Below are 24,985 nucleotides of genomic sequence, written 5' to 3'. Positions count from 1 at the left end.
CATGACGCTGAGATCATGACTTGAGCTGAAATCAAGTCAGACACCAAACCAACTGAGCCACCCAGGCACCCAGGAGAATGTTAAGCGGTGTGGAGCCAGATATGAGGCTTGGACTCACAATCCTGAGATAATAACTTCAGCAGAAATCAAGAGTCCAACACGTATCTGACTGAGCCACCCAGGTGCCCCAGGAAAATTATGTTCAACTCAATCATGTTTTCAGATTTGCTTCTGTCTCTGAACTATGCCTATTTTCATCATGATTTTAAATGGGAAATAATTTAAACCACCTTTCTTCCTCCAGTCCTTCTCTTTTGATCAAAATGCTACTTGCCTTCCTAAAGGACATTACAGTGTATAATATTTGAGGCAGAAACAAACTATATTAGCTTCCAATAAAGTACAATTCCAATAAAATACAATTTATTAGTATGAAATATTTTGAGATAATTTATTGTAGTGGTGACCCAAGTACATGATTCTCAAAGATAAAAATGTGTTTTAGTTTAATAATAATCATTTAGTAAAACTGCTGCTTATTAGACTCCGAGAAAAGCAGGAAGGCACTTTCTCTTTTTCGCGTAGATACTATACTGAAGATACTGCTTAACGGGGCATTTCTTTGACGGAGTTTATTTTGCTTTTCTTTGGTCAGATGCCTCTTCCTCAAACTCGATTAAAAGAGCATGTCTGTTGGCCTGAGAACCTTCTTTGTAGAACATGGTCTTGATCGTGCCATCCTTTGGAGCCTTTATGGTGTGCTGCAGGGACACAAGACAGGACAGTGACTGCAATACCAACGAAGACTGAGCACACAGCAAGGCAAGAGAGATGAAAAGTTAAAAAGCCGGTTGTTTTGAAGTTTTTCCAGCTTTTAGATACCATAGCATCCAGAGAAAGTAACATTTAAAAAAATTTTTTTTTTAATAAACATATAATGTATTATTAGCCCCAGGGGTACAGGTCTGTGAATCGCCAGGTTTACACACTTCACAGCACTCACCATAGCACAGACCCTCCCCAATATCCATAACCCCAGGGAAAGTAACATTTTTATGGTGTGCTTTGGGGTTGTGAGGAGTCACTATTCTGACACACCTGTATCACACTCAAGGTCACTGACTGGGACACTCTGGCCTATCTGGTATTTTGCCACAAGCTTCACCGCAGAGTCTCACTTGAGAAGCTGTTAAATAAAACTATCAATCCCTGGGCCCCAGTGCAGGAGAGCCCAATTCAGCCATTCTGGGGAAGCAGTTTGGAAAAGCTCTCCCCATCAGGTGACTGTAATAAATGGCCAGGCTGAGCACTACTGGCCTACAATTTCCAACCATCTACAAACCTCAAGAGCTCATCTAGTTTGACTGAGGTTTTCACCCTGATACTGATGCTTGGCATCCCAAGTTTGGCCTTAGAAAATACCAACAGCCTAACAATCAGCTGGGGGTACTGCCTGAATTTAAGCTACTGATAATTTCTTTAATTTCAGTATCAGAACTGACAAATGCCATTTCACAAAATTAAAATGAAAACCTATTTAAAAGAAGAGTGTTTTGGTTTTATGTCCTGCAGTTAATGGTTCATCAACCCATGGCTCTTACTATTTAAAATGGTATTAACTTATAAAATAAGGCAAAAAGCCAATTAGGTCTGGAAGTTCCCGAAGTTTAATTGGCAAGTGAACTTGTGATTTCATTACCTCCATTTTCATGGCAATCATAACCATTAGAGAATCTCCAGCTTTTACTTTGTCTCCAACTTTCACAAATATCTAGAAATTAAGAGTGACATGTTAATACTGAAAAAGACAGAGGTCCCTCATGGTCTACAGAGTTGGCGTAAGGATGCATACAGTGGAAGTACGGATCTATGTGGTTCTCTCATCTGCCAAAGACAGGGGTGCTGGGGCCAATCAGAGACCTACTCGCCAATCTGGCATTGCTGGCCCTCATGTCTTCGGGGAGCACTGTTTAGCTCCTCACCTCCATCCTCAAACCCTCTAGTTTTCCTGGAACTGAATGAATATGCTCTATACATCTTGAGATCCTTTTCTGTTTTCACATATGTACAGACAAGCCATACCACCAAGGAAGAACTAATATACTTCAATATTATAGGCACTGGAGGGTCATGCCTGGTTTTCTAGATTTTTTAGGTGGTCTAGGATAGTGCTCCAAGCTTTGAGGCCCCTGTGTAGTAAATGCATAGACTATCTTCATGTGAAAGAATTAAACTTATTGGCAACCATGGAAAAAAATTTCTATTTCCTTTTCACATGTATAAATGAACTCATATATCCCATGTCTCACTGTCTTCTTGGTTAACATGGTGATGAAGCAGTTTCTGGAAACATCACACAGTGGAGTTAGGTTCTAGAGTCAATGTACAGAGTCCAAAGTGTGAAAAATGAGAAACACCTCTGAAAGCCATCAAATCACCCAACGCTGGATGATGCCCTAATAGTGCTTGGTGGAATCCATGGTCTAGGAGGCAGCTATGGGGAAAATCTTTTCCCCACAGGTGTGTAAAGATGCCACATTATGGAATGTCCATGGGAATGGAGACTGAGTGATCCAAGTCTCTGGGCTTATACTCCCTCTGGGGCAATCATTTGTTGAGGGGAATGGTGGGTGCAATCATTTTCACTACTTAAATGGTTATTTTCTTTTTCTTCTTTTTGGGTACCAAGAATATAGAGTCGAGTTTTTATGACTTAGATGCATTTACAGGGACTCTACTATATTCAAGTGTGTAACAAAAAGACTACTGATCCACCACTATTTGAAGTTATTTCAGTATGGATCTCAACTCTGAATACATATAGCATACAACACCAAAGCCCGTTGCTCTTCACTAGTACCAGCCTTTCAAATTTTATTTTAACATACATGCAGTTAGGTACATTAGAAAAAATGTTATTTCGTGATAAATTGTTTGCTGTTAACATAAAAAAAAAAAAACAGCCCTTTGGATAATGCTTGATGAATGATCCATTTTAATCATAAAAAGACAAATTTAGATTATTTGTACTTTGATGGAAATTGCCACTTTCAAAGATAACAGTATCATAAACTAGGTAAATGGGTATTTTCACTGAAGACTGAACAGAGAACTTGAATCTATCATAGTCTCTTGTTTTCTCTTTTTTAAATATTTTATTTTTAAGTCATCTCTGCACAAAACACGGTGCTTGAATTTACAACTCTGAGACACATACTTTCATCGACTGAGGGAGCCAGGTGCCCCCAACTCTTGTTTTCCAGAGTAGGATGTTTTCCAATCGGAAAGATTTGGAGAGGGAAAAATGATGTATATGCCATTTACTGGGCCTTACTGAACATCTGTCTACCACATATGTTCACGTGATTACCTTTTCAATGGTACCCGTCATAGGAGCTACGGCTCCTTCCTGAGTTCCAACTGAGCTCACTGAAGACAAGTATTTGGGGACTGGAATGCCAATCTGTGTACTTCCTTCCTATAAATAGAAAACAAACTAGAAATGAAATCAAGATCAAACTACTGCAGTTTTATTAATATACCTAAGATAATGACTATTTTCAAGCTATTTGTTAACTATAAGTCATCTTTAATACGAGGGTTTTAATCTAGCTTGGTGACCTTAAGCAAATTATTAACCCCCTCTAAGTCTTAGTTTCCCATCATATAAAGGAGTAATGGCATCATGCCTCACAGGGAATTAAAGGATTTAATGTATTTAACTGCTGACAAAAAGAGAGCCACTGTCCGAAAGACATTTTGGGCAGCATCCCCACGTCAAGTGCTTGGTCAAAGCCAGGAACTGTTCTTAAATGCCATATATATATATATATATATATATATATATATATATATATATTTTTTTTTTTTTTTTAATTGATCATCACAGGAAGCTTATGAGGTAGGTAGGTACTGTTATTTTTCCTGTTTAGAGATGGGGGAACTGAAGCCAGAGAGTTTAACTAGCCCTAGCTCACACACCTGTTCCAAGGTAAAGCCAGGATTTGAACCAAAGCAGCTTCACATTCCAGAACTCCTACACCATACATATTGTTATAGCAGAGTAACTATGGAGAGGAATGCCTGATCATGTGAGATCATCCTTGACTCTGTATACGGTAAGTAGTTTAACTGCTTAATACTAAAGGCATCTGATCACAAAGGAGTATGATCTGTAAGCGGGTTGTCAAATGTGAGAAGACTCGGAAGAGGCCACAGTGTATTTGATAATACATTTTCTTTTCTGCCCATGTAGAAACTATGGGCTCATCAGGCAGCAGGCTCCTAAATGGGACCAATAAGACAGGAGACACACTCTGATCCAAACCTATGCCACGTCTGCCTCAGTGACCAACCATCCTTTGATTGCCAAGACATCACCATTAACCCCCACTACTTCCCTAATGCCCACCTTCCCCACAAGGAATATTAGGTCCACAGACTCTTTCCTCAATGGTCACCTCCTCCCAAATGCCCAGAATTCCAAGTGCCAGGAGGATGGTGGTTGCCAAAGTATTCAGGCACCAAATGCCTGATAAAATACTGTGCACTGGGCAGTGAGACACTCTGACAAGTAGGGTGTAAGGACTTGTTTTAGAATTAAAGGAAGAGAATGGATATGTGTCTATCAGTGAGGAGCTGTGTGAATAAAGAACCAGGGAGAGCAGGAATGTGGCAAAGAAACAGGGTGGAGAGGAGGACACAGAGGGCAGGTCATAGCAGTGATGGAAGGAAGCAAGGTTCTTCCTGATGTTTCAGTGGGGTGCCTCTGGGCAAGCAATATTCTCCCAGACCTCAACAGCGGTATTATAAAAAAAGAGACGTTACCATGGAAAATAGGTAAATAGTATTTTCCAGGATAATTAGCTTAGTTTTACTAGCAACTCCATTAACAGAACATTTCAGGTAAGTGCAGTCTCCCTCAGTACAAAGATCACCAAGGACTTGGAAAGTTTCATCTTCAATCTGGGAAAAAAAAAGAGAAAAATAAGATCCTCAAAATAAATAAACCACCCTATAGAATTAATAAAATCAGTCAATTCTTTACTATTAATAGTTTCAAAAGGTAACAGGTGAAATATATATTTTTTAAAAAGCCATATAGGAACTTAAGACTCATAAACAAAGTACTATGAATAGAAACAACATATGATAATTAAAAGAAAAAAAAACAGATAACTTATCTATAGCACTATTAATGCTGCAGATAAATGTTAAGAATAACAATAAAAACATGAAATAGAAATACAAATCAAATTAAGCAAGATTATTAAAATTCAGTTGACTATATTACACATTAGAATTCATATCTGAATACCTGAAGTCAAATTTGGCTTTACTATGCCAATGTTAGTAAAGAAAAAAGCCAGAACCACCTAATTAGATGGTATGTCTTTTCTCTCTCCAATATGTAGCTAAAATGTATGGGTTTCAGTTTTGAGTTTAAGAAGATAAATTAGCTGGAGACTGGCCACAGTTTTCTCACTGTAAGAGAAAATGCCAAAGAACAGATTCCACACTTGATCTTTCAGGGAAGCTGACAAAGGGACAGGAAACCTTTCTGTTTCAAAAATGTTTTCTCACATACACACCCAAGAAAAAAAAATTCCTTTACACACAGGAAATCCATTTAAATCTTCTCTATGTTTCATTTCAATTCCCATGGGGTTACTGTCAAAGTCCCATGGCTATTCTTTTCAAATATATTATAGAGGCTGAGGTGAACCAGGTTACACTGTAGTATTTATACGCCGGTTCTCATCTATCCTAAGTTAAATATGACATTTACTGGGCTTTGTAACCTACTAAAACAGCCATTTGAATGTTTGTGAAATTCTCAGGACATAAAGGTTAGATCGGGAACAGTTTTGGTTAAAGGTTTACACAAGCTCATTCTAAATTTGTGAATATAGTTCAAAGAGCAGATTAGAACAAATCTGTTGCTGACTTTACCAAGGGAATAAGAAGGGGCCCCCCAAACCAGAGGGACCAATATGAATTACAACCCTCATAGACTTCCCAGTTTTTCTGAATCTCAGTGAAACAAAAATGGTATCTCATGGCACTGGCAGATCTGCAGCATATCCTTAATCAATCCTTTTTGTAGGACTTAAAGTCTCTTGGCTCAGATTAAAAGTGATTTATTCTGCTCTATGAATTTGTACCTTACTATATAGAAATTTGGTTGAGTTCACACATTATTGTTGTTATTTTTTTAAATCCCTTTGCAGCATTTTATTTTATCAGTGTAAGGACTTCTTTTAATTGAGGACTACCATGAACACTTTGATAGGGATTCTCAAAGTATGACCTGCAGATCCCCTGGGGTCCCCAAACCACTTCATAATAATATTAACGTTACTTGCCTTTTTAAACCCTCCTTCTCTCATGAATATACACCGGGATTTTCTAGAGACTGCAGAGCGTGTGATAATGTTACCCTGACAGCTAATGGAACATGTGCCTGTGTAATCTTAGGTTTTAAATTTTCTCAATTTATCCTACAACTCAACAACAACAACAAAAAAACCCAACCTGAGTTAAAAAAGAGGCAAAGGACTTGAATAGACATTTCTCCAAAGAAGATACACAAATGGCCAATTAGCATATGAAAAGATGCTCAACATCATTATTCATTATGGAAATGCAAATCAAAACCACAGTGAGATAACACTTCATACCCATTAGGATGGCTATTATGAAGAAGAAAAAAAGAAACAGAAAATCAATGTTGGCGAGGATGCAGAGAAAAGGGAACCCTTGTGCACTGTTGGTAAGAACATGAAATGGTGCAGTCACTGTGGAAAACAGTTCTTCAAAAAATTAAAAATAGAACATGACCATATGATCTAGCAATTCTATTTATGAGTATATGCCCAAAAGGATTGAGAACAGGGTCTCAAAGAGGTATTTGTCCCCCACGTACGTAGCAACATTATCCACAACAGGCAAAAGGTGGAAGCAACCCAAGTCTCCATCAGAGACGAATGAATGAACAAAAGTGTGGTATAGAGAGGCAATGCAGTATCACTCCACAGATGGGACACTGAGCATATGCTACAACACAGAAGAACCTTGAAGACATGCTAAGTGAAACAGCCAGTCGCAGAAGGACAAATATTGCATGATTTCATTTATATGAGGTATTTAAAGTAGTCAAATTCATAGACCCAGAAAAGTAGGATGGTGGTTGACAGGGGCTGGAAGGAGAGGGAGGTGGAAAAGGGCAAGTAGAGTGTTATTGTGTAATGGGTACAACGTGTCAATTTTGCAAGAGAAAAGAGGAGATGGGTGGCAGTGATGCCTGCAAAACAAGGTCTTTTCACTCCATAATGTTTAATATGATAAATTTAACATATAATTTTAAAAATATACATTAAAAAGAATAGTAAGAAATAAAAGTATGCTTGCTTTAACTTTCTGAATGGTAAATATTAATACATGTAATTTACACAAAAGCTCATTGGAGTGTCTTAATAAGTTTGAAGGACGTACATGGATTTTGAGACCAAAAAGTTTGAGAATGGCTGCTTTAGATGTAAATACATGCACATACTTTAGAGACTTGTCAGGAGTCTGATTCAAAGCTATTATTACTATTTTTTTTTAAACAAGTTTTCATTCTTAAGGGAACCACAGCCAAATTGAGGAAACAATCAGAACTGGAGAGGGGGTAATTTCACCAAATTGGTCTGAAATAAAAGCACATGGCATCCTCCAACTATAGTCATACTGGTCACTGGCTTAGGAGAAACCAGAGTGTAAAAAAAAAAAACACAAAAAAAAAACAAAACCCTTCTCTGTATGAGAAAGATCAGATTTAGTTCTAAACTGTAGAACAAAACCAGTAAGACTTACCCGCATGCTATACGACCCATCATGGTTATATGTTACAGCTATGGCTACATCTTTATGGAAAAGGGGGGAAAATTGAAGAAAAATTAGAAGACAATCATTTATTCAGTAACTGACACTCTACAAATCTCTTTCAGCCTTAAAGATAACCACCTGTTAGGGATGTTAACACCTTTTAACTCTCGGACAATAAAGATTAAAGGAAAAAAGTCTATAGGCAGGTTCCAATAAAGGTGAATTTCAAAGGTTTCTTTTAAAAAAACAAACAAACAACAAAACATGGAGTTTTAGCGGTCTCTTAACTATAGAAAATAAACTGGTGGTTACCAGAGGGGAGGCGGGTGGTGCGGGATGGGGGGGTGGGGGGGGGGAAATCAGCTGCAACAGGTGATTGGAATTAAGAGTGCACTTATCATGATGAGCACTGAGTAATGTACAGAATTGCTGAATCACTTACTGTATACCTGAAACTAATACAACACTGTATGTTAACTACACTGGAATTCAAATTTTTTAAAAAGTGGAGTTTTAGCTCTTCTTTTTTTAAAAAAGATTTTATTTATTTATTTATTTGACAGAGAGAAATCACAAGTAGATGGAGAGGCAGGCAGAGAGAGAGAGAGGGAAGCAGGCTCCCTGCTGAGCAGAGAGCCCGATGCGGGACTCGATCCCAGGAACCCGAGATCATGACCTGAGCGGAAGGCAGCAGCTTAACCCACTGAGCCACCCAGACACCCGAGTTTTAGCTCTTCTAATGTTGTAGGATATTTTAGATGATTTTCCTTCAACAAGAAAAGTTGCAGTGTTAAAGTAGGAAATGCAATGGATTGGAAGAGAGTAATTCTGGTTTAAGACGCAAATCTGCCATCTGTGGCATGATCACCTCTGTGATCTTGACTAAATCATTTCAAATCTCAGAGTCCTGATATCCTGGTCCATTCTGACCCATTAAATGGTTATGAGAATGTAACAATGATTTACTAAATGTGAGAGTGCTTTGCAAACTGTAACAGAGGATACAAATACAATATATATTTCATAGTATTATGTGAACATGGAATTGGTTAAGGACTTTCCTAGGAGATGGGGGTGGGGGTGGGTGGTTGGAGAAGACCTTCCTAGGAGATGGAAATCAAAAGTTTTGCGGCCGAGAAAATGCAGACCAAAGTCATTTTATCGACTCCTGATACTTTAACCACCATTTTGATGCTGCCAGCTCAAATCTATTTCCAGCCCTGACCTTCCTTCTCCAGAACTCTGATTAGTCATTCCCAGCTGGATGCTCTATCGCACCTTAAAGTAAATATGGAGGGCCCAATAAATCATCTCCCCGCTCTTCCCACATTCCCTCCCACCCTGTGAGCTCCATGACTGACACTACTACTTTCCTTGTCATCCAGGTTGAAAACCTGTCATTCTTACTTTCTCCTTTGCTTTTCACATTTGATAGTCACTACAAAGCTGCCAAATTCTTCCCTATCTGTCCTACTCATGTCTTCCTTTCATTCCCCACTCAAACCGGATTCAGGGGGAAGGCAGGTCTTGGTAACACTGAGGTCTTCTTGGGACTTCCTGCTTCCTGTCTCAGCCCTCCCAGCTGATGCTTCCTAATGTGTCTCCACTATATTCAGAATTCTTGGGCTGGTAGTGAAGGCCCTGAACTCTCAGTCTTACTTCCCACTCTTCTTCTATAGGGTCCTATATTACAACCAAATGGGAAAATGGGCCAATTAATGTTCTCCATTATGTGCCTCCAGTCTTCCCCCTGCTGTGCCTCTTTGCTCATGCTCCCCTTCAACATGCTGTCAGTCCCCAGCCATACCAAACCGAAACCTCGCCCCGCGGTCATGTCATGCTCAGTCATGGTCTCTGGGAAAAGTCTGTCTAGCTGGAATGAATTTACTCTCCTCCAAACACTTCAATAAATATTTGCATATAAAACACCATTATGATTCTTTCCTCATCCAGTTTTATGACAGAATGATTTTTCTCTTTATCAGCTGTTTTTTAAAAAAGTACAAAAATAAAACTTAACAAAAGTCAAATACTGAAGTATATAAAGTAAAAAGGGAAAGTCCTCTCTATTGCCTACTGTAACTACTATTAAACTCTCTAATGTGAGTCCTAATGTATTTTTTTTAATAAAAATAGTATATTCTTAAACATATTGTTCTGAAACCAACTTAAAACTTTTTATTTATTTTTCCAACTTTTTTTTAATTAACATGTGACATATATATCTACTTTGTCTTTCAATAGTAGCAAGGGGGTAGTTTCGTCATGATGATGAGGAGGAGGATGACAGTTAATGTCTACTGACTGCTTCCTATATGCTGCACGACGAGCTTTCTACTGTCTCATTTAATATTCACAACAACCCAAGGAAGTAATTATTACTTTCATTCCCATTTATGGTTGAGGACCTGGACCTTGACGCTTAGAAAGAGTGTGTGTCTTGCCCAAGGGTCACAGACAACAGAGAAATCAGGATCACGCTCATAACAGCCTAACTCCAAGGTCTGCATTATGTTTATTTTATTTTATTTTTTTAAAGATTTAATTATTTATTTTAGAGACAGAGAGAAAGCACAGTGAAACAGAGGGAGAGGGAGTCCTAAGCAGACTCCGTGCTGACTGTGAAGTCCAATGTGGGGCTCGATCCCATGACCCTTAGGGGCCTCAGGGCCTCAGGCCAAAGAGTCAGATGCCTAACCAACACACCCCCCAGGCTTCCCTAGGGTCTGCATTATTAACCACCACACCACCTATCTTCCCAACATACCCATTTCTACTTTCTTTGATAGGTGGTGAATTCCTAAAGAGAGAAAAGTAGGGACAAAGACATGTTTTTTCCTCTTCTTCATATTACTCAAAACATCTGTTTTTTTGAAAACAGATGTAATGAACATATGAGAACATATGTTTGTAATGAACACATGAGTAAATGAAACTTCTCCAACCTATACCTTGCCAGTATCTTTCAACCCTTCTTAAGAGAAAATGTACCAATTAAACATTAGGGGTTTTTTTCAATTTATGAAATATGAAATGTATTCAGATGACAGGAATGCCAACAGAATCACAGTAAACACACTGCCAGGAAAACTAAATTCTTTTAAAAATTTTCTTAAAAATTTGAATTATAGTTGGTATATAATATTAAATTAGTTTCTGGTATACAACATAGTGAATTCAGCAATTATATACATTATGAAATGCTTACCCTGATGTGTATTATATTATTGACTATATTCCCTATGCTGTACTTTTCATTCCTATGACTTACTTGTTGTATAACTAGAAGTTTGTACCTCTTAATCCCCTTCACCATTTCATCTACTGCCTCCCCCTCCTTCTGCAAACACTAGTTTGTTTTGTGTTTGTTTCTTCACTGTTCGTTTGTTCACTTGTTTTGTTTTTTAGAATCCACATATAAGTGAAATGATATGATATTTGTCTTTCTCTGGCTTATTTCACTCATTTCACTGTCTAAGTCCATCTATGTTGTCACAAATGGCAAGATTTCATTCTTTCTTAAGGCTGAGTTGTATTCCATTGTGTATATATGCCACATCTTCTTTATCCATTTATCTATCGATAACCCACAGCTAACAACATACTCAATGATAAAAAGCTGAAAGTTTTCCCACTAAGGTCAGGAAGAAGACAAGGATGTCCACTCTCATCACTTTTATTCAACATAGTACTGGAAGTTCTAGCCAGAGCAATCAGACAAGAAAATAAATAAATAAAAGGCATTCAATGGATAAAAAAGAAGTAATTATCTATTTCCAAATAATATGATACCATACAAAGAAAATCCTAAAGACTCTACCAAAAAAACAGAGCTAATAAATGAATTCAATAAAGTTGCAGGAGACGTAAACCAACATACAAAAATCTGTTGCATTTCTATTCACTAATAATGAAATAGCAGAAAGGGAAAGAAAGAAAACAATCCCATTTACATTTGCACCAAAGAGAATAAATTCTTTCATATGTTATAGGTAACCGAATTTGTTCTTCCCTCCCCTAGTTATCTAGAAATCTCCACAAGAGAATGTTAAATATCCTCTTCTCTATTTTTAAAATTAATTTTCTAGAATTACTCTATAATCTATATATATCTATAGAGAATATAGATAAAATCTATATAATCTATAAATCATCATATTCTTTGCCCATTGTGGGGCTTGAACTCATGACCCCAGAATCAAGTTGCTTGCTCAACTGACTGAACCAGCCAGGCATCCCATCCTCTTACATATTTAATAAGGTATGGAAGTGTAGCATAGTGCAGTGTTAGGTTAGCACATATACCCTGGAGTGTGGGTTTGAATTCTGACTCCACCAATTACTTCTGGAATGACTTTAAGAAAATTATTAATCTCTTTAAGTTGGTTCCCCATTTATAAAGTTGACACTAATAATAACACCAATTTCACTGGCCTGTTCTGAAAATGGTAATTATTCATGGAAAGCACTTAATATCTGGCATATACAAAACACTCAATAAATCTTAGCTATTATTCTTGTTCTTATTATTGAGGGTAGGGCAGGGTTTTGTGAAGCATGGTCACTAGCAACAAAGTAGGGATATTCTTCCAGCCTTAAGTATTTAAAATACTTGATCATTTGCACTGAGATAATTAAGAGTTGGTTCTACTTCAGATTCATAATTGCTTCTTGGCCCTTATGACTTCCTGTCTGGTATATGCACTCATTCAATCATGGCTACTGTTACTTAGCATTTATCAGACACCCATCAAAACATTTCTGAAAGCTGTTACATTCAGGCCTGGGTCATTGCTGAAAAAGACCACCAAAAGATGTAGTGAACAGCAACCATGCTGGTTTTCAATCGAGTATTCATTCTCTAATTAAAATTTTTAAAAGTTTCCAAGAAATGCACCATAGTTCAAAACACTGCTAAGTGCCTTGGTGAAGAGCCATACCAAATAACACAGCTGGCTCATTTGAATTTTAATCACATATGCAATTTTTCTGTTTAATTTAGGTTGAAAAGGCCACTGAAACTTTACTGCTACTGATACTTCTATTCGGTACATAGGAGTCTAGAGTAAGATCATCCCTGGTTTTGGAGGTGTTGTTTTTTAGAATGAATTGAATAAACATACCAGCATAAAATGGATAGGTTAACCATTTGTAGACCGCTACTCTATCAGGGATGTTTGCAAACATTTTTTTTTCCATATATGCAACACACTGAAGGTAATGACCATCTAGGTTCAGGATGAAAAAAGATCTCAAGAGCTGTAACCCAATCAACTTCTGTGAAAAAGGAGTTTGCTAAAAACCAAACAGATGTCTACAGAGAGTTGAAATAAAGAAGATCTTACTCTGTCTGGGGAGGAGGGTACTGCCATGAGCGAGCAGGAGGATTCTGTTCCACCGGGAGGCACGGTTTTTGTAATGGTGCCGTCACAGTTCAATGAAACCTCACGTTCAAGGTTATGCAGCCCTCCCAGCTCTGACTCCACACCAATGTCACTTCCCATGCAAACCGTCCTGCTGCAGAAGGGATACTGCTATCAAGGGACTCTGATCCCTCTGATACACTGTTCCAGCCACAAATATATAAAAAATTTTAAATTTTTGATGTCAGACTCTCCTGGCTTCAATTATAATAAATCAGTCCCACCTTCAGCCTACTCAAATTAGCTTGCAGTCAAAAATCAATTTCCCACTGGAAAAATAAAAACAGCATAGGAGTCGAGATCAGAAAGGCTGGGTGTCAATGTCACAAACTTTCAGTAAGTTACTTCACCTTCTCTACCTCAGTTTCATCAGCTGTACATGGGAATGTCAGGGATTTCCCCTCATTCAATTATAGTGAAGACAGATTTTTTTTTTTAAGATTTTACTTATTTATTTGAGGGAGAGACAGAGAGAAAGAAAGCAAGAGCGGTGGGAAGGGGCAGAGGGAGAGGGAGAAGCAGAATCCCTGCTGAGGAGAGAGCCAAACAGACACTGGGCTCGAGTCCAGGATCCTGAGGTCATGACCTGAGCTGAAGGTGGACATTTAACTGACTGAACCACCCAGGTGCCCCTATTCTGGTGAATATAAAAATTTACATGTGATTGGGCACTTAATAAATCATAGCTCCTTAATAACCCACTTCAACCTAAAACACTGCCTGACTGGTAGGTAATCCTTCTCCCTAGAGTAGTTTTGGATACTGTTCTTTGTATTTAAAAGCAGTACATTCTTGCTGAAGAAAAACTGCAAGGCAAAGAAAGTATAAAGAAGTGGCCTGTGCAGGGTTGGGGTGGAGGGACACCAACCACGTCAAATCCCGCTACCCAATGGTCACCTAACATCTTGGAATATTTCATTTTAGTCATTTTGCTAGTTAAGTTTTATGACATATTTTTCAAATAGATACAAAATACAGAAAAAGGGAAAAAGAAGAAAGATACCACTAATTGTACCACCTGAGCTCATCAATCCTGGTATTCCTACCAACGGTTAGACTAGGGAGCTTCAAAAATGTAACTGACTGCTCCGTGACTGGAGTGGGTCCTATTATTCCAGGTGAATATGAGCTATTTCTCTGAAGCACATTCCTCTTTTAATAAAACATTACTTACTGTTTTTACCATCCCTCAGAGTTATGTTTCTTGTGTAAGAGATATTCAGTCTTCTTCCACTGCTGGATGCAAAAGGGGAGTACTGATCTAGAAGAAAATAAAAATTCAGCAAGAAATTTACAAACAACAGGCCTGACTTTATACTTTTCAAAAGAAAATGTCAAACATCAGCCCTACGCTGGTAGCTCAAACGTGTCCTCTTTGTCCTTACTGCTTTAAATTTAAATTAGACACTTTCATTTACATCTCAGGAAATGTCATGTGAAAAATTCCAGCTTCTCTGAAAAATCAGAGTGTGTGCGGCCGAAACGTTCTTCCTCTGGGGGGCGTAAGCAGCCCAGAGGTCTCCCCTTCTTGGGTAAATGCATTCCAGGTCACCAAATCTCCACCACTCACTACTTCTCTCTCGCCTCGCCTCTTTCTGCGTCACTCGTCCCGCCCACAGGCTTGTGTGTTCATCCTCTGTTGGACAATATCCAGGAGTTACAGCACAGCTGAACTGAAGCAATTTCTTCTGAGGCTCAAATGTGTGCTGGTTGTAAATTGTAAAGAGGAAGGACAGTAAGAAGACACTTGATTCTGGGGTGTCTGGGTGGGTAGTTGGTTTAGTGTCTGCCCTTGGCTCAGGTCATGATCCTGGAGACCTGGGATCGAGTCTGGTGTTTGTCTCCCTGCTCAGTGGGGAGCTTATTTGCCTATTTCTCCCCCTGCACCTTCTTCCTCTCAAGCTTGTTCTCTCTCTCTCTCAAATAAATAAATATAATCTTGAAAAAAAAAGGATACTCGATTCTAACGATGCTATGTTCAGGCTTAGGAACTCCAGGTGGGCATATTTAGAGGCATTTCACATAGTGTAAAAGGACAAAATGAGAAGTAGTTATATATTTTAAGATTTCGATATAACTTTCTTGAATGCATCTAGAAATTAAAAATCCTAATAATAAAATCCTATAATAATCCTAAAAATAATGAAGAGATAAATGGATTATTATTTTTTTTTCTTATTGGCTCCAAAGGTAGGAGTTAGCCTGAAATAAATATTCTGAAGCAAGTTGGGAGGGTTCAGATTTTGCTCAATTTAGAGGGAAGAACTTTCAAATGAAGAGCTGACTGAAACCATAATAGGCTAATGAGTTCTTGTTACAAATTTTTAGCTTCCTGAGGTGTTAGGAAGAGCTTGAGCAACAACGCAGTGGGGGTGCTGAAGCAGACATGTGTGCGTGAAGCAACCGGGAATCTCCGCCACAGTCCTTCCCGTGCTCAGATCCTCTGATTCGAGGCAAGTACCGAGGTCTCTGGTTTGCCAGAAACTGGAGCATGGAATAGGAAAGGAAAGGAGGAAATAACACAATGATAAATCTCAGGTAACCCAAGAGAATCTGAGTCTCCAGTGCTCTGTCTTTGGTCCCTAGAACCAAGGAAGTTGCCACAGTACAGAAAATATAAGAACATAGGACCTCAAAAGGAGTGGCAAATTTAAAAAGCTTTGGAAGGAGTCAGCACAGGGTGTAGGAAAGACCTAGCATTTGGTTGAAAAAAGATCCATCTCAACACTGTTAGGCAAGTAATTAAGTTATATTTAGTGGGTTAAAAAGTCTTTAGGGGCATATGCATGATATGTGAATGCACTCTACTTCACATAAAAACCACACAGGCAGAAGACACTGTCAATCACCGAGAAAAGAAAAGGGACACAAGAGTGGCATAAAGGGAAGAAAAGCACCTCCAGAAAAGCACTTTATTCACAGACTTAACAAGCAGAGAAAAGGGAAAAGTATTCCATACCTTGTGACTGAATGTTGAAAATATCAGACACAGCTTTCTCCTTGAGGATGAGACCCAGAGCTGCCTGGCATAAAAACTCCTTAGCTGTGGCCTTCCTACTGGGAAACAGTTCTTTGTGGTGCTGAGCGATGAAATCTGTGTGCACGTTCCCAGCCTCAAACTCTGGGTGGCCAGACAGGTTAAGGAGGAAGTCAATGTTGGTGTGCAGTCCGACTATCTAGGAAGAGAATAAAGCCAACATCCCCAGTGAGTAGGGAAAACAACACATTCAGGAAATCGTTTCTATGGCATCTGCTCTTTGTATGAAGTATTTTCTACAATGGACAACTCTCAAAGAAAACTGAAAACCTACTAAGGTGCCACATGGTGGCAGTAGGACAACTTGTAGGAAAAACAAAACAACACAAAAAACCCCACTTCACCATCACCATCTATTTGGACTTAACATTTAAAGCTGTATTGTATGATACATTTTAAAATGTAGTGGACTACATTTCACTCTTTATGATAAAGAGGAAATAGGAAATGATGTTAGGGTAGGTAGTGTGGAGACATTTAATTGACTCATGCTAGGAAAGTGATAAATGTTAAGAAACTTAAATGAGATTTATTTGCACGATAATGAAGACATCCCACTCAGAATACTCCCACACAACAGGAAGATTACAAAATGAGGATAGGATTGCTACACTGAAGAGGGGATAGGATTAAATGACCTCAAAAAAACTTCCAACACTAAAATCCAAACTTTGCACACTGGTATAAAAACAAAAAGGCATAAAATGAAACCGGCTATCCGAGCCTTGGGTTCATTCATTCATTCATACAATCTCTCATTTAACAGCCATTTACTGAGCACCGTTAGGTGCCAGGCCCTGATCCAGGTACTGGGGACACAATGAGGAATGAAACCTCTCAGAGCTTATATTCTAGGGACAGATAACATACAATATCTATAAACAAGTATCTAATATGATATCAGGCTACATGAAGAAAAATAAGGCTGGCTAAGGGGACAGAGAAGAGCAAAGGGCCTTATTTTAAATGGGGTGACCTGGTTTCAAGCTACACTACAGAGCTGTAGTAATAAAAACATGATGGTACTGGCACAAAAAACAGACACAAAGATCAATGGAACAGATCTGACAGCCCAGAAATAAACCCATGCTTATATGGTCAATTAATCTATGACAAAGGAGGCAAGAACATACAATGGAAAAGGACCATCTTTTCAATAACTGGGGTTGGAAAAACAGGACAGCTATATGCAAAAGAATGAAATTAGAACCACGTTCTCACACCATACACAAAAAATAAACTCAAAATGGATTACAGACCTAAATGTGAGACCTGAAACAATAAAACTCCTAAAAGAAAACATAGGCAGTGATCTCTTGGCTATCAGCTTAAGCAAAAATATTTATGGATATGTCTCCTCAGGCAAGGGAAACAAAAGCAAAAATAAACTACTGGGACTATACCAAACTAAAAAGCTTTTACACAGGGAAAGAAACCATCAACAAAATGAAAAGGGAATGGGAGAAGAATGGGGGAAGATAGTTGGAAATGATATATCCTGATAAGGGGCTAATATCCAAAATATATAAAGAACTCCTACAACTCAACACCAAAACACTTAATAATCCAATTGAAAAGTGGCCAGTGGACCTGAACAGACATCATTTTTTCCTCCAGAAAAGATATACAAATGACTAACAGACACATGAAAAGATGCTCACCATCACTCATCATCAGGGAAATGCAAATCAAAACCACAATGAGATATCGCCTCATACCACTCGGAATGGCTAATATCAAAAAGACAAAAATAACAAGTGTTGGTAAGGACATAGAGAAAAGGGAGCCCTTGTGCCCTATTGGCAGGAAGGTAAATGGGTACAGCTTCTGTGGAAAATAGTATGAAAGCTCTCCCCAAAATTAAAAACAGAAATACCATATATCCAGTAATTCCGTTGCTGGCTATTTCCCCAAAATGATATGAAATGATATGAAAACACTAATTAGAAAAGATATATGTACCCCTATGTTTACTGTAACATGATTTCCCCTAGTTGAGTCTATCCATAGATGAAGGATAAAGAAGATATGGTGTATACACATAATGGCATAGTACTCAGCCATAATAACGAAATCTTACCATCCGTTACATGGATGGACCTAGAGGGTATTACACTAAGTGAAATAAATCAGACAAAGATGAGTATCAGACGATTTCACTTACAGGTACAATCTAAAACACAAAGCAAACACACAACAGAAACAGACTCATAAACAGAGAACTGGTGGTTGCCAGAGGGGAAGGTGATGAGGGGATAAGTTAAGCAGATGAATGGGATCTAGAGGTACAAATTTCCAGTTATAAAATACATAAGTCACAGGAATAAAAACAGCATATGAAATGTAGTCACTAATACTGTGATCACTTTGGTGACAGATGGTAGCTACACTTACTGTGATGAGTCCTGTATAGAATTGAATCACTCTGTTGTACAACTAAACTAAGATAATATTATATATCAACTATACTTCAATTAAAAAAAAATGAATGGGCCTGGGTGGCTCAGTTAGTTAAACGATTCTTGGTTTCAGCTCAGGTCATGATCTCAGGGTCGTAGGATTAGGCGCTGCATTGGGGCTCTGCGCTCAATGTGAGTCTGCTAGGGATTCCTTCTCTTCCTTTCCCTCTGCCCTTCCCCCACTTACGCATGCATGTGCATACCCTCTCTCTCGCAATAAATAAATAAAATCTTCCAAAAAAATGGAGAAGCCTGGGAAGGATTCTGAAGTAAGCAGGAGCTGAGGATAGTGAGAAGGGAGGCCTGTGATTATGTGTGGAAAGAACATTCTGGAAGACAGAATAGGAACACATGGGTTCCAAGGAATGGCAAGGAGACCTGCGTGGTTGGAGCCACTGAGATGAAAAGTTTGGTCAAATTAATGCCATATAACACTTTGGATGTCACGGGTTAATAAATCCTTTTATGAAGCTACATCAGTGTGGTCTGGAGCTTATTCCACCAAGGAAACTAACGTGCTACAAAAAAGCAACAAACTTTGTCAAATGGATAAAAGTGAAAACAATTATTTTCCTTTGGGGAAAATAAAACCAGACTGCAGGCCACACTTGTGCAGCTGGCCTTATCTAACAGGATGAACATGAATTTAATATCAGATGTCACCAAAGTATAACACTGACATTAACAGTTTTAGTCCTGCAATTTTTCTTTTCTAGCTGAATCAAGAAGTCATTAAAGTCTATTCTGACCCATGGGAATGTGAAATCAGTTTGTTCCTGCCACCTGGGTAACTGGTAGAAATAAGCTGACAAGGACAAAGGCTGCCCAATTGCGAGAGTCATCCTTGGCTGTGGAGAGACACAGATCATCGGGGTCCCCAACATGGCCCCAGGGCACTCACATTGTACTGACGAAGGCTATACCTCAGTTTTGTCAAGGCTGCCTGGCGATCTGCACCCCATACAACCAGCTTCGCAATCATGGGGTCGTAATGCACTGAAACCTCATCTCCTGAAATTGAAAAACCATAGTAACCACTCAAAGTCAAAACTCAAAGTGGTAAAATATGACATGCAAGACATTCTGCCGGGGCTTTATGCTCATTTCACACTTAATCTTCAGGGGCTTTATGCTCATTTCACACTTAATCTTTCTATATTTGCTATAATTTTTCCCTCAGTTACTAACACTAGCCTGATGTGCCTGGTTTTCATTAGCTCCCAAGGATATACAGGTCCCAAAGAATTTTATGGCTCAATTAAAACCACCAACTATCCCCAAGGAACCAGCAAAAGGAACAACATCTTGCATGATAGATATCATTACCACTGTTTTATTCATGAGGAACTGAGGCTCACAGGGGTTTAAGAACTTAGCACAAGTCTGAGGAGATGATGGCCACCCGAGGGCACCAGTCCCGAAAAGAGTGATCAAACAACACACACGGTGGCTTTCCCCATCCTGTCTTCTTCGGAACCTTCTCTTCCCTTATCATTTTGAAAATCAGTTCAAACTGCCTTTACCCTCTCCTGTCACAATCACTTCTGCCCTTAGCATTCCCCTCCCACCACCCTTCGGCTTCCTCATCAGAAAAATATGGATCATAATCCTACTATCCTAGAGGGTTCTTGGAGCACTGACAATAAAAGGCCAAATGCCATACCTGGCAGAACCAATAAACAAATAGCAGCTATCATTGCTACGACAGAGTCTCAGAGAACAAGAATCCTAACAATGCAGCCCCATAAGTTCAGGGCCATGCACATGAAGACCCAGTCGTAACCCAGCCTGTGCCCCTCAAGCTGCTAGCTGGAATAGTCGGAAAAAAAAAAAAAAAATCTGAACCATGCACATCTCATGGTTCAAGGTTAAAAATGGTTCAAGTCAAAAGGATGTGGTATGTTATAAAGAATACTGTTCTAGGATCTTTGTGTGACTTTTGGCAGCTCACTTGACCCCTCTAAACCCCAAGGTCTCCATCTATAAAATCAAAGTGTTAAAAAATACTCCCATGTCCATCATCCCCCCACCTACCCACCCCACCACTCACCAACACATACAGAACACTTCTAGGCCCAGGCCTGAGCAAGGTGGTGCAAACACAACATGGAAGAAACTTAAAATATAATGGGAAAGCTAGACAGGAGGTAAAAGCTTACTGTAAAAGAACTAAGGAAAGTGCTCAGGGAAACACAGAAGAGGAAGGTTGGGGAAGCTTCTTAGAGTAGACAACCCTCCCCATGTGGAGATGTGAATCTGGGAGTCCTTCTTGGAATTACACCTCTGTTAGCCTTTGAGCACCTTTGTTAAATTACACTGCAAGTTTAGCTTGCCCTACAGATTCTTTCTTTTCCATTGCAAGTGTTCTCTTTTCTCTCTAAAGTATTTTGCTGTTAAGTTTAAAAAAATGGACTGACAGTATACTAAGTCTTGCTATGGTTTAGCCAGAGCTCTCAAAATTCTTCCAATTTGTCCTCAAGATGTCCTGACTCCTCATTTTGGCTTTCAAGACACTGTGTGACCTGCTCTCCTCCTATACCCCTAGCTGCACCATCCTGCATCCTTTCCTCCAGCCACATGTTTTCTTACAGTTCCTCCACCACGCCTGGAGTTAAGCTCTCCCTTCTTCACTGTTCAGTGCGCTGCTCAATCTGCCTACTCAGATCCACTCATGGCTCCTCTTCAAAATGTGTCCCGGCTGTACTGGCCTAATACAACCTCTGATCCTGAGAACTGCTCTTCATCACTTGCCCTCCGAGTAACTTCTGGCAACTAGAGTCAAGGTGGTAGGAGCTCAGGGTGTAGACTCTGGAGCCAGAGAGACCGGGTCTGAATCTTGGCTCCAACAGGGACCTTGGGCAAGTCACCTAACTTCTCTCTGCCCTGGTTTCCTCATCTGGAAAATGGGGGTGATAACACCACCTACTCACAGGGTAGTTCTCATGGTTAAAGCAGCCCATGTAAAGAAGTCACCTGGAACAGTGTACACAGTACACTGTAAATGCTAAATAATTGCTATGACCATCATTGTGAATCATATGCTGATTATGAGAGCTCTTGGGCAGTTATTATTCTCTCTTTATTTATTTGATTATTGTTTAGCTTGCACTGAGTTTATATATTAATTCTATATATTAATTCTCCAGCTTGACTTTAAGTCCCTTGAAGGCAGAAGGCATTGGCAGAGCCTTCAATCACTTTTAGAACTAGGGAGAGTAGAAATATAAATGTGTGTTATTTAGGTTTGAAGAAGTACTGCTACATTTCAACAAAGGGTGTATTATTTAAAAACACTAGCTATTGGGGCGCCTGGGTGGCTCAGTGGGATAAAGCCTCTTCCTTCAGCTCAGGTCATGATCCCAGGGTCCTGGGACGGAGCCTCACGGTGGGCTCTCTGCTCAGCAAGGAGCCTGCTTCCCTCTCTTTCTGTTTCTGCCTGCCTCTCTGTCTACTTGTGGCCTCTGTCAAATAAATAAATAAATAAATCTTTAAAAAAAAAAAAACAAACTAGCTATTTTTTTAAAATAACTATTGCAGAAAGAAAAATAAAGATTAATGAGAAATCAATTAAGTCTTTTATTATAAAACATACTAGACATTTCCACAAGACACAGGGAAAAGATGCTGTCCGGAAATAATTACACACCGAAAATTCAATTTCACTTTACCTTGTCTCACTCCAGTTTCAATCCTAGTGCAAAGGTCTGCCTGAGGGGTCGAGAGATGCACTAATGGCCCAGCCCCCGGCATGAAGTTATTGTCAGGATCTTCTGCATATATTCTAGCTTCAAAGGAATGGCCCTGCAGAGTTATTTCTTCCTGGCTCAAAGGAATCTTCTCTCCTGCTGCAATCTGGTAAAAGAAGATGTGCTTCTATGAAAATCCCCTTAATAGCACCTATGAGACTTGGAAGTTGATGGTCTTGCTTTTTTCCATGGAAAATGTACACTTGGGCTTTATAATGAAGCCAAATAAAAATTATTATTTTATCCACCTCCCCAAGTTTGGGGCAAAAACAAAAATAGGTTAAAAAACAGATGCAGCTTGGAAATAATGTATTAATTACAATGGATTTCTAGAGTTTTTAAGTAGAAAAAACAGGTGAACTGATGACTAAATTATAAAGAGCAATGTTTTTTCAATGTAATCACAGTTAAAAATTCTTACTGGCAAGATAATCTGTTTTCATTTAAAACATCAGTGCTCAGTTACCAAACCAATCTTTTTTTATAGTTAATTATTAATTGGTGTTTAGGACCACACTCACAGCTATGGCAAAAGTATAGCATTTGTCATCTTTGTTAACCTTTTTTTTTAAGTTTATTTATTTAAGTAAACTCTACACTCAATGTGGGGCTCAAACACCCCACCCTGAAATCAAGAGTCACACTCCCTACCCACTGAGCCAGCCGGCGCCCCATCTTTGTCATCTTCATCACCAAGTGATAAAGCAAAACAGAAAGGGGAACACAATGGTTTTTTAATTTTATTATGTTAAATGCATACTGTGTGATGCCAGATTATAAACAGGATTACCATCGTTGCTTATCACTACTATAATTATGCTGACTGTTTGTTATGTACTAATACAACAGCCCTCTCTCTTCAACTAGTATAGTTTGGAAAAGGCGATTGGAGGATATGCTGTCATTCTTTCTACTCTCTCCTTAAGTTGTCCTTTAAGATGAGAAAAGGACAAACTGAGAAAGCAAAAGATAGAGGGGAAGAAATGAAGTAATTTAGCACCACTTGGAATTAAGCAAGAAAGCATGAAACAGAGGCAAAGATTTCATCTCTTTAAGTCTGTAGATAGGAAAAATCAGGAACTACAGGAGTTAAGAATGAAAGGAAAATGGAGTACACTGAATGCCTTTTTGACATGGTCTTTCAAACCACAGACTCTGCAGCCCTATTGTCTGGGTTCCAATTCTGTTTTTATATTTTGTTCTGGGCTTGTTTCTTAATCTGTTGATGTTTCAGAGGAAAGTGCATATGGTAAGCACTATACCAGTGTTAGCTACTGTCATTTCATTCTTATCCTTTATGATGAAATACTTTTTAATGTTTTAATGAAGAATTCTCTTTGTCTTGCTACAAACAAGGAGAATGACCATGTGTCCGTATTTCACGATGTGATCTTATTTCTAACTACATAGCCCCATTTCAATTTGGCTTATCTTTGCTTATTTTCCTCTCAGGTTGGCTTCTATCTGGGTTCAGAAGAAACATGCCGCAACCAAGCCTCTGGATCTTTGGAAATCTGTGTCTTGTTAGTTTGCTCAGGCTTAGACACTAACTCTTTGGAACTCCTGGACCTTGGCTATTTTCCCCAGCTTCCATGGACAAGGCTACCCACCTGCGTCTGCAGCCCAGAGGCTGACATCACTGCAGCCTCATTCTATGGAGTCCTTGCCTCCAGAGGCTGTTCTGAAGCTTGAACTCTTAACTCACTAAATGGCAAGACCCCTTGTTTTACCTCTGACTGGAAGGTGGACTCCAAGTGCCTTGAATGTTGTAAATGAGGTCTGGTGGTATCCATCAGTTCTAGAATCCCTCCCCTGATAAGAAAAACCTGCGACTCTTTAAAGGGCCTTCAAAGCTCTTGCAATTTCTTGAGAGGCAAAAATAAAAAGTCTACTAGTTCCCCTTATTTCCAAAAGCTTTCTCTTCCTTTCCTTAGAAACCTTTTATCCATCATGATTTCAAAATTGTAGACTCCTGGGGCACTGTCAGTTAAACGTCTGACTCTTGGTTTCAGCTCAAGCCGAGATCTCAGGCTCCTGAGATTGAACTCTGCTTTGGGCTCTGCACTCAGTGCAGTCTGCCTGAGACCCTCCCCCTTTCCCTCCACCCCTCCTACCGCCTCTAAAAATCAATCAATCAATCAATCAATCAAAAACAAACAAACAAACAAAATCCAGACTCTCTCAATTACTGCTTCAGAAAAAAAAAAAATCCCCCTTTCCTTGAATTCTGGAAACAGAACCACTCTTTCCCAAACTTTCTATATTTGCTATAATTTTTCCCTCAGTTACTAACACTAGCCTGATGTGCCTGGTTTTCATTAGCTCCCAAGGATATAGAGGTCCCAGAGAATTTTATGGCTCAATTAAAACCACCAACCATCCCCAAGGAACCAGCAAAAGGAACATCATATTATTGTCCATAGATGTTCTGAAAAGACAAAATTATCAAAA

General features: G+C 39.1%; 1 protein-coding gene across 9 annotated transcripts in view; it reads right to left on the bottom strand.

Moving 5' to 3' along the window:
• Positions 1–406: 406 nt before the first annotated feature.
• The window catches only part of MCCC1 (methylcrotonoyl-CoA carboxylase 1), a 58,499-nt gene continuing 33,920 nt past the window's right edge, over positions 407–24,985 (bottom strand). For all 9 annotated transcript variants that reach the window (XM_032339688.1, XM_032339727.1, XM_032339753.1 and 6 more), the window contains 9 exons: positions 22,457–22,640; positions 19,690–19,799; positions 16,252–16,468; positions 14,467–14,553; positions 7,858–7,907; positions 4,828–4,965; positions 3,371–3,478; positions 1,700–1,771; positions 407–761 (listed from right to left, as the gene is read on the bottom strand). In XM_032339688.1, coding sequence (XP_032195579.1) covers positions 633–761; positions 1,700–1,771; positions 3,371–3,478; positions 4,828–4,965; positions 7,858–7,907; positions 14,467–14,553; positions 16,252–16,468; positions 19,690–19,799; positions 22,457–22,640 — 1,095 coding nt within the window. In that variant the 3' untranslated portion in view covers positions 407–632. The remainder of the gene's footprint in view (positions 762–1,699; positions 1,772–3,370; positions 3,479–4,827; positions 4,966–7,857; positions 7,908–14,466; positions 14,554–16,251; positions 16,469–19,689; positions 19,800–22,456; positions 22,641–24,985) is intronic.

The sequence above is a fragment of the Mustela erminea genome, chromosome 1, assembly GCF_009829155.1.
Source record: "Mustela erminea isolate mMusErm1 chromosome 1, mMusErm1.Pri, whole genome shotgun sequence".
Taxonomy (NCBI): domain Eukaryota; kingdom Metazoa; phylum Chordata; class Mammalia; order Carnivora; family Mustelidae; genus Mustela; species Mustela erminea.
This window is presented reverse-complemented; position numbering and strand designations above follow the sequence as displayed.